The sequence below is a fragment of the Perognathus longimembris genome, chromosome 18 (genome assembly GCF_023159225.1).
Source record: "Perognathus longimembris pacificus isolate PPM17 chromosome 18, ASM2315922v1, whole genome shotgun sequence".
Classification (NCBI taxonomy): domain Eukaryota; kingdom Metazoa; phylum Chordata; class Mammalia; order Rodentia; family Heteromyidae; genus Perognathus; species Perognathus longimembris.
The window spans coordinates 18,824,999-18,839,035 of record NC_063178.1 but is presented as its reverse complement, the minus strand read 5'-3'; the positions used below and the strand labels follow the sequence as shown (position 1 = coordinate 18,839,035).

Below are 14,037 nucleotides of genomic sequence, written 5' to 3'. Positions count from 1 at the left end.
TTCTTTATTGAAGAAAAATTCCTTATTCAAAACATCGTGTTTCATACTACTCTACATATTTTGGGCTCAGAAAAAAATAAAATGGTGCCACAAAATCATACTGAAAACAAGGTTTAAAAGGTCATAGGGTTAAAGAGAAAGTACACAAATACACATTTAAATAGCTCTATTTTTATAAATGAAGCATCAACTAAGAAATAAATAAGTACTGGGAAAACTTTCAGGAACTCAACTTTAAAATAGCAAGTTACTAATTATATGTGGTTACTCTAGTCCTCTAGGGTTTAAAGGCCACAAACCCACTCTCCTCCATGCAATCCTATGAATACCACAAATGCATTCACATATGTGCAAACAGCATTTTCACTGCACAGTCAACTCAGTGTGCTTCTGTGTAGCAGAGAGTTAGGATGACTTCCTGACCAACTGACAGAATCCAGGGCCTTCCTACTGCCACTGTATCTTTGATACACACCTTCAATCCTATGATTACCAGTAAAGAACTTTTTTTGTCCTTTCGTTTTTTGTAGTTGAACTCAGGGCCTTTTGCTAGAGAGGTGCTCCATCACTTGAGCCATGCTTCCAGATCTTTCCTGTATTGGCTAATTTTTTGTTGTTGTTGTTGGTTGTGGGGCTTGAACTCAGGGCCTGGGCACCGTCCCTGACCTCTTTTGCGCAATCAATGGTGGTGCTCTACCACTTGAGCCACAACTCCATTTCCGTTTTTTGAGTGGTTAATTGAAGATAAGAGTTTCACAGGGACTTTTCCACCCAGGCTGGCTTCAAATTGTAATCCCTAGATCTCAGCCTCCTGAGTAACTAGGATTACAGGTGTGAACCCCTGGCACTTAGCAATGTTGGCTAGTTTTTTTTTATGTAGGCTATTTTTTATTTATTTTTATTTTTTGGCCAGTCCTGGGCCTTGGACTCAGGGCCTGAGCACCATCCCTGGCTTCTTCCCGCTCAAGGCTAGCACTCTGCCACCTGAGCCACTGCACCCCTTCTGGACGTTTTCCATATATGTGGTGCTGGGGAATCGAACCGAGAGCTTCATGTGTAGGAGGCAAGCACTCTTGCCACTAGGCCATATTCCCAGCTCCTATGTAGGCTATTTTTAAGGTAGGATCTTGCTTTATGAGAGAGCAGGTTTGTGCTGTGAAACTTCTACTTATGCTTTTTTATGTCACTGAAGAGGACAGATGTGTGCCAATAAGCCCAATAAAATGACTAGGTAGTGGTTGAAGTACGTCTTACAAGCTATTATTTTCCCAGGCTGGTTAGAAATCTGGATCCTCACCACACCTGGCTTCTAATAAACATCTTTTAATTAATCGGTTGCATTGCTTTATTGGGGTAGAAACTGGCAAGATCCACAAGAGTAGTACATGTCTGAATAGAAGTTTAGCAAAGGCACAACTGCTAGACACAAATAGATATTGTGTCTTGGGGCTACCTCCTTGCCATGGTGCTATAACAATAAGGCAAGGAGTGAAGGAAAAATGGGAGGTGAAATTAGCTTAAAATGAGATGCTATGATAAAAACACATAGTGACCACTGCCATATAAACATCTTACTTGAAAGGCAAGCCAGCGAGAGGCAGTGAGCTCTGTCTGGTGTTCAAAATAAAACAAAACAACAACAACAACAACAACAAAAACTGTAAGAGCAGTCATACACAGAGATTCCTGAATAAAAACACTCTTTGAGAATGACAAAAACAGCAAAGTAAAATACAACACAGTAGAAATAATCTCAGATTTAATAAGGCCACCCTTTCTCAGTAAATTAAAGCAAAAATAAAGTACCCTACATAGGCCTTCAGCCCTGGCAGAGTTGAGAGCGTTATTAGACCTAGATGTCAAAAAATTTTAAATAAAACACTGGTTTCCTGAGTTAGTGGCCATGATTCAAGACTACTAGGAAATCAGATAACTTCTCTGTAGCATTTTTGTATATTTAAAATACTGCATGATACTGAAAGTACAATTACAAAGAAAGCATTAAGACAGAAAAGTGGATTAGGTCTAGTGTCTTAGGGGTCAAACTTACATGGTAAAAGCTATGGCTTGATCCCTAAAAGAATTCAGTGTTGCATGTATGCTTCAGCAGAGACCTGTCTTTAGCCAGGTGGAAAGAAAGGGTAGAAAGGGGGAGAACAGAGGCTGGGAATATGGCCTAGTGGTAGGAGTGCTTGCCTTGTACACATGAAGCCCTGGGTTCGATTCCCCAGCACCATGTATATAGAAAATAGCCAGTAGTGGTGCTGTGGCTCAAGTGGTAGAGTGCCAGCCTTGAGCAAAAAGAAGCCAGGGACAGTGCTCAGGCCCTGAGTCCAAGCCCCAGGACTGGCAACAAAACAAAACAAAACCACAAAACCAGACAGGGAGAGAACATGTGCTACAGGCTGCTCTTTGAGATCTCCAACACATTACAAAATAGCAGTTCCTGTTGTCTCGCAACTTTACAAAACATTTTACTAATTCTAGTACTAATTTCGTTCATTTGCCATTTGATAAGCTTCCTATACTTTAATGGAAAAATAAACTATTTCATAGGAAGTGCTTTGTTATAAGCCACGATCCTATCTTAGACGGCCTTATTTCTAGAAGACTCAAACATGTGAACCAGCAACACCAGGGCCATCGGCCTTGCCAACTCTCTTTCCATGGGAAATCTCAAAAAGATGAGGAGAGGGAATAGGACTCCAGTAACAATAAAAAGACTTCAATGTATACCTTACGAGGAAAACTAAAGGAAGGGGTAGGGAGGGGAGGGGGTGGGTGAGAATGTTGAAAGAGGTAATATTGATCAAGGTGCAATGTATTCATATAGTGCTTTGTTAAATGGCAACTCTTTTATGCAATTAAAAGATAATAAAAAATAAAGAAAACTGAAAATAAAGAAAATATATAACTTTAGAAAATGAGCTGAAGACCTTTGGCAAACTATATTATTGGCAAGATTTCACAGCATGGACAAATGCTAGTGATATGAACTATTCTGAGGGGGAGAAAAAAAAGACACTGTTGAGCAGGCCAAAGAAAATGCTATCTTAGCCAGTTTTATGAGTGGCAAAACCAGGGTTTTCCACACAGTTTTCACCATTAAGAAGGTCTTAAAACTATGAATAAGTTATCTATAAAGGCACATATGGAATTCAACAAAAAATACATTTACCTACAATATAATACATTTAGAATGGGTTAACTTTGCAGTCTCATTTTTGGATCATTTATAATAGAGAACAGAAACAAAGTCTAGGTCTACAAAAATTATCTTAAAACATTTTGTGAGAAAAAAAATGGAGAAAGCATAGGTTAAATAGATGCACAAGGGCATCCAAAAGAATCACTCAATTCCATAGTATAGCCAAATGTTGCCTCATGCATTTTATTTGCAGGAATAAATGTTAAAATGAATATAAGAAAAGCAGCTATAGTATTACAAATATATTAGCTATACAGTTCCAGTTTGACATTTAAGTATCCCTATGAAAGTCAGATATTAACTGTTTACTCCTGTTATTTTACACTAAAAATGATCTTTGACAATGACAGTTATAGCTCTGACAACAGAAAAACTAATATTATAGTTTCCTGACATGAATCATTCAGCCATGTTTCCATGCAAATTTTTGTGGCTCCACAGCAACAAAGAACTACATTAACTACCATCAATGCTTTGAAACTTGGGTAAGTATATAAAAAAGGGGGGACAAGCACAGGCTAACACTGCTTTGGCTTTCTGGTTTTACTGGGCTGAGGGAACATGGAGATAATCCAGAATCAGCTCCTTTGACCCCAGAAGAAAGAGGAAGTAAAAAGAGGAACTGAAGCTAGATCTTTCTGGCCAAATGAAGGCAGATACATGCTAAGGTCACAAGCAAAATCCAGAGATAAAGTGTGGTAGATAATACAGTAACCAAATAGTCTTAAGAAAAAAAAATTAAATGACTTCTTAGGGACTTTGAACTATAATAAAACAACCCTTCTTCATCCCACAGACTTTATATAATTAGAATACTACAGGATACAGAAAGTATAATTATGGTGCATTGAAAGAGAAAAGTGATTAGGCCAAGTGGCCAATATACTTTTAGACCCACAACAATCATATATATAGACCTGGAACAATCTTATATACCTGGAACTTGAAGAGGACAGAAGAAGATATAGTGACCTCCTATTTTCATGAATCATTTTCATTTCTAACATTAAACAAATATACACCGTTTTTTACATTTGGCATACTATGTAAAAGATCTCTTATATTTTGAAATGTATAAACTATTGGCAGGTATTGGTCAAATTAAATGATGGATAATCAGATACTTTTCTGGAGCTAAATATACAGTACTATAGACTTAATACAAATCGTCTGTAAAAAACACTTGTCAATAAATGAGAGATCAGCCAAGCTTATTTGGTAGAAATGATCAGCTAACCATTTTTTATCCCAACAGTCTTTAACTATTAGAAAACATCAAGGAAATTGGTAAAGTCTTTTACCAGGAATGGGGAACCCTTTTTCTGTCAGGAACCATCTGGATATTTATAACATCATTCTCGGGCCTCAATTTATTAAATTATACTTTGACAAAACAAACAAACAAACCCTAGATTTAGTGAATTTCTAGTCCTGCCTTTAGTTGCCTTGGCAGGGCCATACCAAATGATTCCACAGGCCTTATACAGCCTGTAGGTTAGATATTCCCCACTCTAATTTGAGACACACACCTATTACACAGAATCCTTAGTCTTCTTTCCCCTTGTTTCTGTATATAAATACTATCCCTGATATTCCTTCTTCCTCAAGAAGTGGGTCTGGGTCACAGCCCCGTTTCAAGAGCATCTCAACCTCAGAGAAGGTCCTTGAAAGCAGCTGGTACTAAGTTGTCAAACCTCTGGCTTCGTGTTCTTGAAAAGGTCCACAGAACCTCATTTTATGAGTTTCACTAATGAGAGTACCTAAGGCTTGCCTGAGGACCTGGGAAATGAGATGAGTCAGGTTTAAGACTCATCATCAGCTCCATCCTACCCTGCACTTTCATCAGATGCACAGGACAACTTATATAAGCTGGGCACTGTGAGAAATATCTGTAATCCAAGCTAAGCAGAAGACAAGTAGGAGGACTGCAGTCTCTAGCTGGCGAGAATGAAAAGCTAAAAAGGAGCTAATTTTCAGATGATGTAATAATATACTTAAAAGATTCTAAAGACTCCACCAAAAAAATCCTAGATCTGATACTTTCGAAAAAGTAGAATACACAGTCAGTATTTAAAATATCAGTAGCTTTCTACACTACTAACAGGCTAAGAAATCAAGAAAATAATCTCATTCACAATAGCAAGTATCTAGAAATGAACCTAACAAAGGAGGTAAATGACCACTGCGATGAAAACTATTAAAGAAACTGAAGCCACTAGGGGATGGAAAGATCTCCCATGTGCATAGATTGGCAAAATTAATATTGTGAAAATAGCTACACTACTGAAAGTAGTCTTCAGATTTAATGTAATTTATATCTATTTCAGTGTCATTTTCCACAGAAATAGAAAAATCATTCATAAAATTTACATAGCAGCATAAAAAAGCCAAAAATAATCCTGAGCAGAAAGATCAATGGTGGATATTTATTAATACTTGACTTCAAATTACGCTACAACTATATGACAAAGCCATAGTAACAGAATCAGTTCAGAACTGGCAAAAAAAAAAAAAAAGACTCAGATCAATGCAGAAGAAGATTCAGAAACTAGCTCAACATATACCAAAAATAAGTGAGAAAGACAAATATCACATGTTCTCTCATGTGTAATGCCTAAAGAAAAAAGAATGACATGGATGTGAAAAGGGCGAACAATTTAAGGGTGTGACAACTAGTAGAAGGTCAAGAGTGGAGGGATGAATATTATCAAAGTACTTCATACACATAGGAAAATAGAATAATAAGGCTTGCTGACTGTTTACAAAGGAATCTACAAAATAATAAAGAATGTCAATTTTTTCAAAGCATATTGTACATATGTACGTATGTATGTAAATATCACAAAATACACCCCTCTGTACCATTAGTTCCTCTTAGAGAGAGATCCTATCCCGATCCTCTTTCCAAATAGTTAACTTGGTTCACTGCTTCCCACAGGTTCATTTATATTATATTTACTCATACTTTCAAACAAGTATATAATATAAAGAATTTTCTACAAAGACAATAACTGTTTATCATACTCATTAGGATAATAGTTTTCTCTTGAAATTGTTTAATTTTTTTTTTGCCAGTCCCAGGCTTGAGCTCGGGGCCTGGGCACTGTCCCTGAGCTTCTTTTGTTCAAGGATAGCACTCTACCACTTGAGTCACAGTGCCACTTCCAGCGCACTCCAAACCCTGGGCTTCATGCATGCTAGGCAAGCACTCTGCCACTAAGCCACATTCCCAGCCTAAATAAAATATTTTTGAAGAAGAAATTAACAGACCCAACACCCCTTCATGATAAAAGCTCTGGCTCAATATATCTAAGTCAATTAATGTAATTCATCAAGGATATCCACTCCCTCCACCCTTCTTCAATATAGTACTGGAATTCCTAGCAAGAACAATAAAGCAAAAGACAAACATAAAGGGGATTCAAACAGGGAAAAAAGAAGTTCAACGATCTCTCTTTGCAGATGACATGATCCTGTATTTAAAGAACCCCATAGATTCCTCTCCCACGTTACCTGAGCAGATTTGAAACTTTGGCAAAGTAGCAGGGTATAAAATTAACCAACAAAAATCTGTATCTTTTCTGTATGTCAGCCATGAGAAGGGTGAGATTGAAATCAGGAAAGCAATTCATTTGTAATAGCCTCAAAAACTAACAAACAAAAAACAAACCTTAACTTAACCAAAGATGTGAAGGACCTATATGATGAAAATTTTAAAAATCTGAAAAGGGAAATTAAAGTAGATCTAAGGAAATGTAAACAAACCTTCCATGCACCTAGACTGGAAGAATTAACATTCTGAAAATAGCAATGCTGCCCAAAGCTATCTACTGAATGGCAATAACCATCAAAATCCCAACAATGTTCTTCAATGATATAGAATATTCAATCCAAAGACTCAAATGGAATAATAAGAGATTCAAAATAGCAAAACCTTAGCAGGAAGAACAGTGCTGGAAGAATATCAATACTAAACTTCAAACTCTATTACAAAGCCACAGTAATAGAAACAGTTTGGTACTGGCTCAAGAACAGGCCTGAGGTCCAATGGAATAGAACAGAAAACCCAGAAATTAACCTATAGACCTACAGCCACCTAATATTTGATAAGGGTGTAAAAAGACAGGATGGAAGAAAGACAGCCTCTTTAACAAATGGTGCTGGCAGAACTGGCTATCCACATGCAGAAAACTAAAGCTACATCCTTATAAGTCACCTTGCACCAGAATCAATTCCAAATAGATCAAAGACCTTAATATATGACCAGATACCTTGAAAATATTACAGGAAGGGATACACTAGGGAAAACACTAGGGCACCTTGGCATGGGTTGAAACTTCTTAAGTAAAGAACCAGAATCACAAGAAAGGTTGGATAAATGGAATTGCACAAAACTGAACAGTTTCTGCATGGCAAAGGACATAGCAAGATAAATAGAAAGCCCACAGAATGGGAAAAGATCTTTACTAGCTATGTATCAGACAAAGGCCTTATATCTAACATATACTTACAGCTCAAAAAATTAAACTCCCCAAAAACAAATCCTCAAGGCAACAACAACCTATTTAATAAATGGGCTCAAGACCTGAAGAGAAACTTCTCAGGAGAAATAAGAATGGCCAATAGACACATGAAGAGATGTTCAACATCTCTGACCATAAAAGAAATGCAAATCAAAACAACGAGAGAGAAATAAAACAACAATGAGATTCTACCTCAGCCCAGTTTGAACAGCCACTACCAAGAAAGCTAGCAATAATAATTGTTCACATGGATGTGGCTAAAAGGAAATGCTACTAGACTGTTGGTGGGAATGTAAACTCGTTTAACCATTATGGAGGTTCTGTAAAAAATTAAACACAGAGCTTCCCTATGGCCCAGAAAGCCCACTCCTGGGCAGTTTTACTAATGTCTACAAACCAGGCCACATGAAAGCCACCAGCACAACCATGCTCATTGCAGCACTGTTTACCATAGCTAAGATATGGAATCAACCCAGATGCTTCTCAGTGGATGAATGGATCAAGAAAATGTTACAGACACACACATACACACACACACACAAACACACACACACAAGAATCCCATGCTTCCATCAAAAAGAATGATATTGCCCTATTCATAAGGAAATGGAATGACTTAGAAAAAATTAAAATTATATTAAGCGAAGTTAGCTTAAAGACTAAAGGTTAAGGCAAAAAAAAATCATAGGTTGCATTGGTTTTCCTCATTTGTAATAATTAGAATGTGCCTATAAATCTACAAGTATACCCAGTGGATAGTAAAAGACAAAAATTACACTTGGATGTGATTAATTAAACAGGACTCTAAACATTCGTACAGTGAAACCAAAGAAGGCTATTCTCAGGAGAGGATCACATGGGCTCAACAGCTATGCGCATATGATCATATAAAATGATGCTTATCAAAATGAACTCCAAGAAATGGAATGGAGGTATTTTATTTTAATACTATTTGTGTGTTTTTTCCTTCTGTCTTTCCCCTTTTACTGCTGTTTTTTACTTCTGTTCTCTGTCTTGTATGTAACTTTATCTGATTTAGGGAGGTAAAGGAGAAGCACAGAAATGGTGAGGAGAAAGGGTGAACTATTCAGTGGTGATGTTCACTAGACACTATATTGGAAATGGGGGACAGGGACTTGGGAGGGAAATAACTGGAGAAAAAAAGTCAAGGGTCGGAAGGATCATTCAAGAGATAAAGTTAGTAAGACTCCATCTCAATCAATAAGCTAATAATGATGGTGTTTCACAGGTGGACAGATAGCTAGTAGGTAAGAGGATGATGGTCTGAGGCTGATTCCCCAGGCAAAATCAATAATCCTACCAGAAAAATAGATAAAGTAAAAAAGGCTTGAGGTATAGTTCAAGCGGTAGAGCATCTGTCTGACAAGCATGAGGTCCTAAGTTCAAAACCCAGCACCAAAATATATAAATAAATAAATAAATGTTTTGGCACTGAATACTTCATAAACATGTCAAACCGCATTAAACAGAGACCAAGCAGGAATTAGGACATGGCATCCCTGTGACTACATCTATAAAACCTGGTCATATTCATGGCTCTTTGTGCTTGCCAGGATTAAGGACCCACCAAGTCTGGCTATAGGTGAGATCAGGCTTTTACACACAGGGCCAAGCCTAGACACATCCTCTGTTTCATCTCTAAAACACACACGGTGGGACTCCAATTGGGAGAATGTTACGAGGACTAAATGAGTTTTTAAAAAAGGCTGGGAATGTGGCTTAGTGGTAGAGTGTTTGCCTAGCATGTACAAAGCCCAGGTTCGATTCCTCAGTACCAGAAGGATCCACAAGTGGCACTGTGGCTCAAGTGGTAGAGCGCTGGCCTTGAGCAATGAAGCTCAGGGACAGTGCCCAGGCCCTGAGTTCAAGCCCCAGCACTGGCAACACACACTCACACACACACACACACACACACACACACACACACAGCGCATGCTAGGCACTGGTGGCTTATGCCTATAATCCTAGCTCCTCAGGAGGCTGAGATCTCAGGCTGTGGATCAAAATGGTAGAGCACTAGCCTTGAGCAAAAGAGTTCAGGAACAATGCCCAGCCTCAGAGTTCAAGCCCCATGACCAAACCAAAAACCAAAAAGAAAACAAAAATTCACAAACATTGGCCATTATTATTTAGGTAAATGGCAAAAATATTTTAGAAAATTGTTTCCCCTCAGAAAATAAGGAAAGTAAAATAGTTCCTAAGGAGAAATCTGCAAAATATTTTGCCTTGACTCTATAACCGGCCACTCTATATTTACAGCCATATTTAAAAGTACTAGTTTCCAAAGCATCACCTTAATAATGAAATATATAGCCAAGGTCTCCAGGACCTTGTGAGGTCCAGCCTCTGTACCTCCTGCCATTCCCTGGGCGTCAGCTACCACACTTGTTCAGCTTCCTGTGCAATCAATACACGAGCTGCTCTTAAAAACAGCCAGGCTTGATCTGTCTGCTCAGCACAACACAAAGTAGACAAGGAAACAGGCCCACATTTAAAGTTTATTTTGGAGCTATGAATGATGACCAGGCCTGATGTCCCAGTACTCAGAAAACTAAGGCAGAAGTATCTCCAATCTGAGGACAACTCGGGCTACCTATTAAAACTTAGTCTCAAAAAAAAAAAAAGCCATTCAAGAGCTGAGGATGCAGCTTATCAGTAGACTAGCTGAATGGACAAGGCCCTAATACCACAATAAAGAAATAGAACTTTTAAGTTTTCAGTTTGAGGAACCTTGAGAGGTATATCTCAAATCTGACAAAATGATGAACACCCAAGAAAGCAGAAGCACTCAGTAAACGTTCTCTAAGGCCTTTTAGAAAGCATGGAGTTGTTCACTTGGCCACATGCACGTGAATCTACAGGTAATATAGTACTGTAGTTCATAAGGGGAATGGGTACTTTTCAAAAAGGAATGATTCTTAAATCCTACTAGGGGAAATCTGAAGACAGTCTAGTGTTACCCAACATGCTTTGTGCATGAGAGGTAAGAAAGCATAATGAAATGTTTGGAGGTGGCGGGAAGGTTTGAGGCACAGACTGAGACAAAAAGGTTTGATGGGTATATACTCGCATTCCAACTTCAAGTTGAAAACATTAAATAGATACTGCCTCTCAGTACGTAAAAAAATGATATGTGAAGAAAATTCCTTCAATGTAAAAACAATTTTTACCTGGCAAGTTTTGTATCCACCATCTCAGAAGTCTGTGCAAATCTTACCTGGAAGTGTCTTTTGGTAAGAACCATATTGAATTCTCCACAAAGAAATGGCAGATCTCTCTCTATTTTGCAGTCCATTGAGTCTTTCTGCTAGGCCACCCCTGTTTGATGAATCACAATGTATTTAGTTCAAAAGATGCTTCAAAATGACTAGCACACTTACATTTTATATCCCTAACAAAAAATGACAAAAAGCACACAAAATTTAGACATTGTTTTATATTACAATCTCTTTCTAGGAGTCAAACCTCTTTAGTTTATGGTTTTCTTAGAAACTCTGATACATAACTATGGACTAATAGTACTTCCTAAGTATATCATATTCTTCAAAATATAAGTTAAATACAAATTTAACTCCCTTAGTTCATTTATTCATTCCATTAATATACACTGCTTACTTGTTATCTGCTACATCCTGCCACTTGGCACTTTGCAAAATACAAACTATACAAGGTAGCTAGATGTCATAATGGGAGTTAGGGAGAACCTCTAAATAGCCTCAGCAGTTGAAGGAAAAAAAACAAATAAAATACAAAGTGTGTTCAGAGTTCCAATCAAGAATAATCTTTATAAGTGGTTGGTAGATACAGCACTCAAATAAGAACATTTAGGTATGAGACTCTTACATAAACTCTACAAATTATAAACATGCAAGAAAAATTCCAGTGATGGTAGGAAGGCAATTCCAATATTTGCAATGAATATACATGCTTATTGATGTATTTACAAATAGGTAAGTGGGTGACTCACACCTGTTATCCTAGCTACTCAACAAGCTAAGATCTGAGGATTGCAGTTTGAAGCCAGCTCTGGCAGGAAAGTTTGTTAGATTCTTAACAGTTAAATTACAGACAAAGCCACAAGTGGTCCTGTGGCTCAAGTGGTAGAGTGTTAGCCTTGAGCAAAAGGAGTTCAGGGACAGTGCCCAGGCCCAGAGTTCAAACTTCAAGACTGGCAAACAAACCAAAACCAAAACCAAAACCAAAAAACAAGCAAATACAAAAAACACACAAAATTATATATAACCAGTCTTTCTCTCACACTCACACACAAACACCCATTTTTTCCACTAGTCTTTCTTCTGTGACTTCCTTTGCAAGATACTAAGAGCCATTATTCCTCTTTCTCTGTTTCCACTTGCTCTAAAAATTACTTTCTTTCCTATTCTCCCAAACCTGTCCCAGAAGCTAGCTCTTTTCCATGACACAAGCTGCTGGCCCAACCACCCTCCCAAGCCCACATTCAAAACAAGATAAGGGCCTTGGTTCCATCCATGCACTACGGATTCCTTGCTCTACCAGCTCTCAGGGTACATACTTTTCTCTCCTTTCATGGAGGGATAACATCAATATGTCCAGTCTATTCCTCAGGACCATATTTGCTTTCTACTGAGACTTCTTTTCCTAGGAATTCCCTATGACTTTTCCTCTTGTGACATTCTTTACCATGGTTCTCAGTTTAATTGCTTTATTTGGGGGAGAGTATTGTTTCCTTCTTTGACAAAGAAAGTCACCTTGTATGACACAAGATTGGGACTGGTCACTCTCGTGACAACCTGTTTGCATTTCAAGGGTTACTCTAGCTAATCTTTTTCATTATACTCACAAAAAAGTAATCTGACAATATTTGTATATATTTCTATTTCTCTATCTTTATAAATATCAGAATGCTCTGTTTGGATGAACGGGTTCATAAATTAGCTTCAACAACTGCACGTCAGAATTCTAATTCTTTCCTGCCAATGTCCTTCTGCATAAACAAGTATTTTAAATTAACAGCGCAGGTGTTTGCTTTTTTAAAGATAAACACGGGGGCGGCATACTCACCTTATAAGTTTTTTGTTCTTTGATGAACTTTCTGGCGTCTTGGGAGACTTGGCTGTCTGTTTCTGGGGGGTACAGAAGATGGGCTCTGTTGAGGTCACACTTGAGACTGTAAGTCTGTCCAGAACCGGACTCACACTGGGTCCAGAATCCACATGGTATTTGTGAGGAGATTCTGAATTAATAACCAAGTTATTCTCCAGGCCATCTTCTTTGTCACTATCTGATGAATATTCTAAAATTTCTGTAGAAACTGCCTGAAAAATTAAAAAAAATGCAATTAAATATACTTTATTCATGTATACATGTCTCTCATTCTATTTCCTTCCTTTTGATTATAGTCTTCAAGCCAGCTCTTTAAATACAGTATCTGGGGCCTCCGTTTTGACATAAAATCCCACGTATTACTCTGGCTTTAAGTGTTCCCCAACACAGATGATGTTTGATCTCGACTGTCCCATTGTCGGTCCTATCGCTTACTAGCAGGCTACCTTAAGGAAGTTACTTAACTTCTCCATGTTTCTGTTCCATCTTCAAATTGAAGACACAGCTATATCTCATATAAACTCACGTTTTACAACATACCTTCACGCCTATTTTTAGGTATTTTATTTGTATTTATTTTTCCTGTAAAGATATTTTTCTTGATTTCTAAGGATAGTGAGAAATGCTGTAATGAATATCTTTCACAGGCAGTCAAAACCTTGTATTAACCATCTAAGTAAATCATATATTCTTTCAATAGTAATTTTAACAGAACCAAGGCATAGTAAGCACCTTTGGGAAAAGATAACTGGAAGCCAGTTCCCATTAAGCCCAAGCCCTCTGTTGAGAGTAAGGGATCTCATGTGTGGACACAGAGAGGATCTACAGGTTCACAGATATCAGCTGTCTTGGCCTGGTGGATATTGTCTTAAAAAAAATAAACTAATACTGAAAATTTTAAATAACTCTCATCTCCAATTAATCACCAAAAAGCCAAGGTGGAGGTATGGCTCAAGTGGCAGACTGCCAGCCTTGACTGAAAAAGCTAAGAAACAATACCTAGGCACTGAGTTCAAGCCCCAGCACCAGCACTTAAAAAAAAAAAAAGCTTTAAATATGAAAGCTACTTTCATATACTAAGCTGCTACTTCCTATAATCCTTACAAATTTCTTCATAAAATGTTCAGAAAAGATTCTTCTAAGTGATCACCCGAGGTGACTGAAGTGTCTCAAGTCTTCATCTAAACCCATGTATGAACA

The 14,037-nt window shown here is 37.8% G+C and overlaps 1 protein-coding gene across 1 annotated transcript in view; it reads right to left on the bottom strand.

The window, feature by feature from the left end:
• The window catches only part of Spidr (scaffold protein involved in DNA repair), a 199,049-nt gene that overhangs the window by 140,537 nt on the left and 44,475 nt on the right, over nucleotides 1-14,037 (bottom strand). Inside the window, exons 5-6 of the mRNA XM_048367602.1 lie at nucleotides 12,796-13,049; nucleotides 10,970-11,070 (exon numbers count right to left, since the gene is read on the bottom strand). Coding sequence (XP_048223559.1) covers nucleotides 10,970-11,070; nucleotides 12,796-13,049 — 355 coding nt within the window. The remainder of the gene's footprint in view (nucleotides 1-10,969; nucleotides 11,071-12,795; nucleotides 13,050-14,037) is intronic.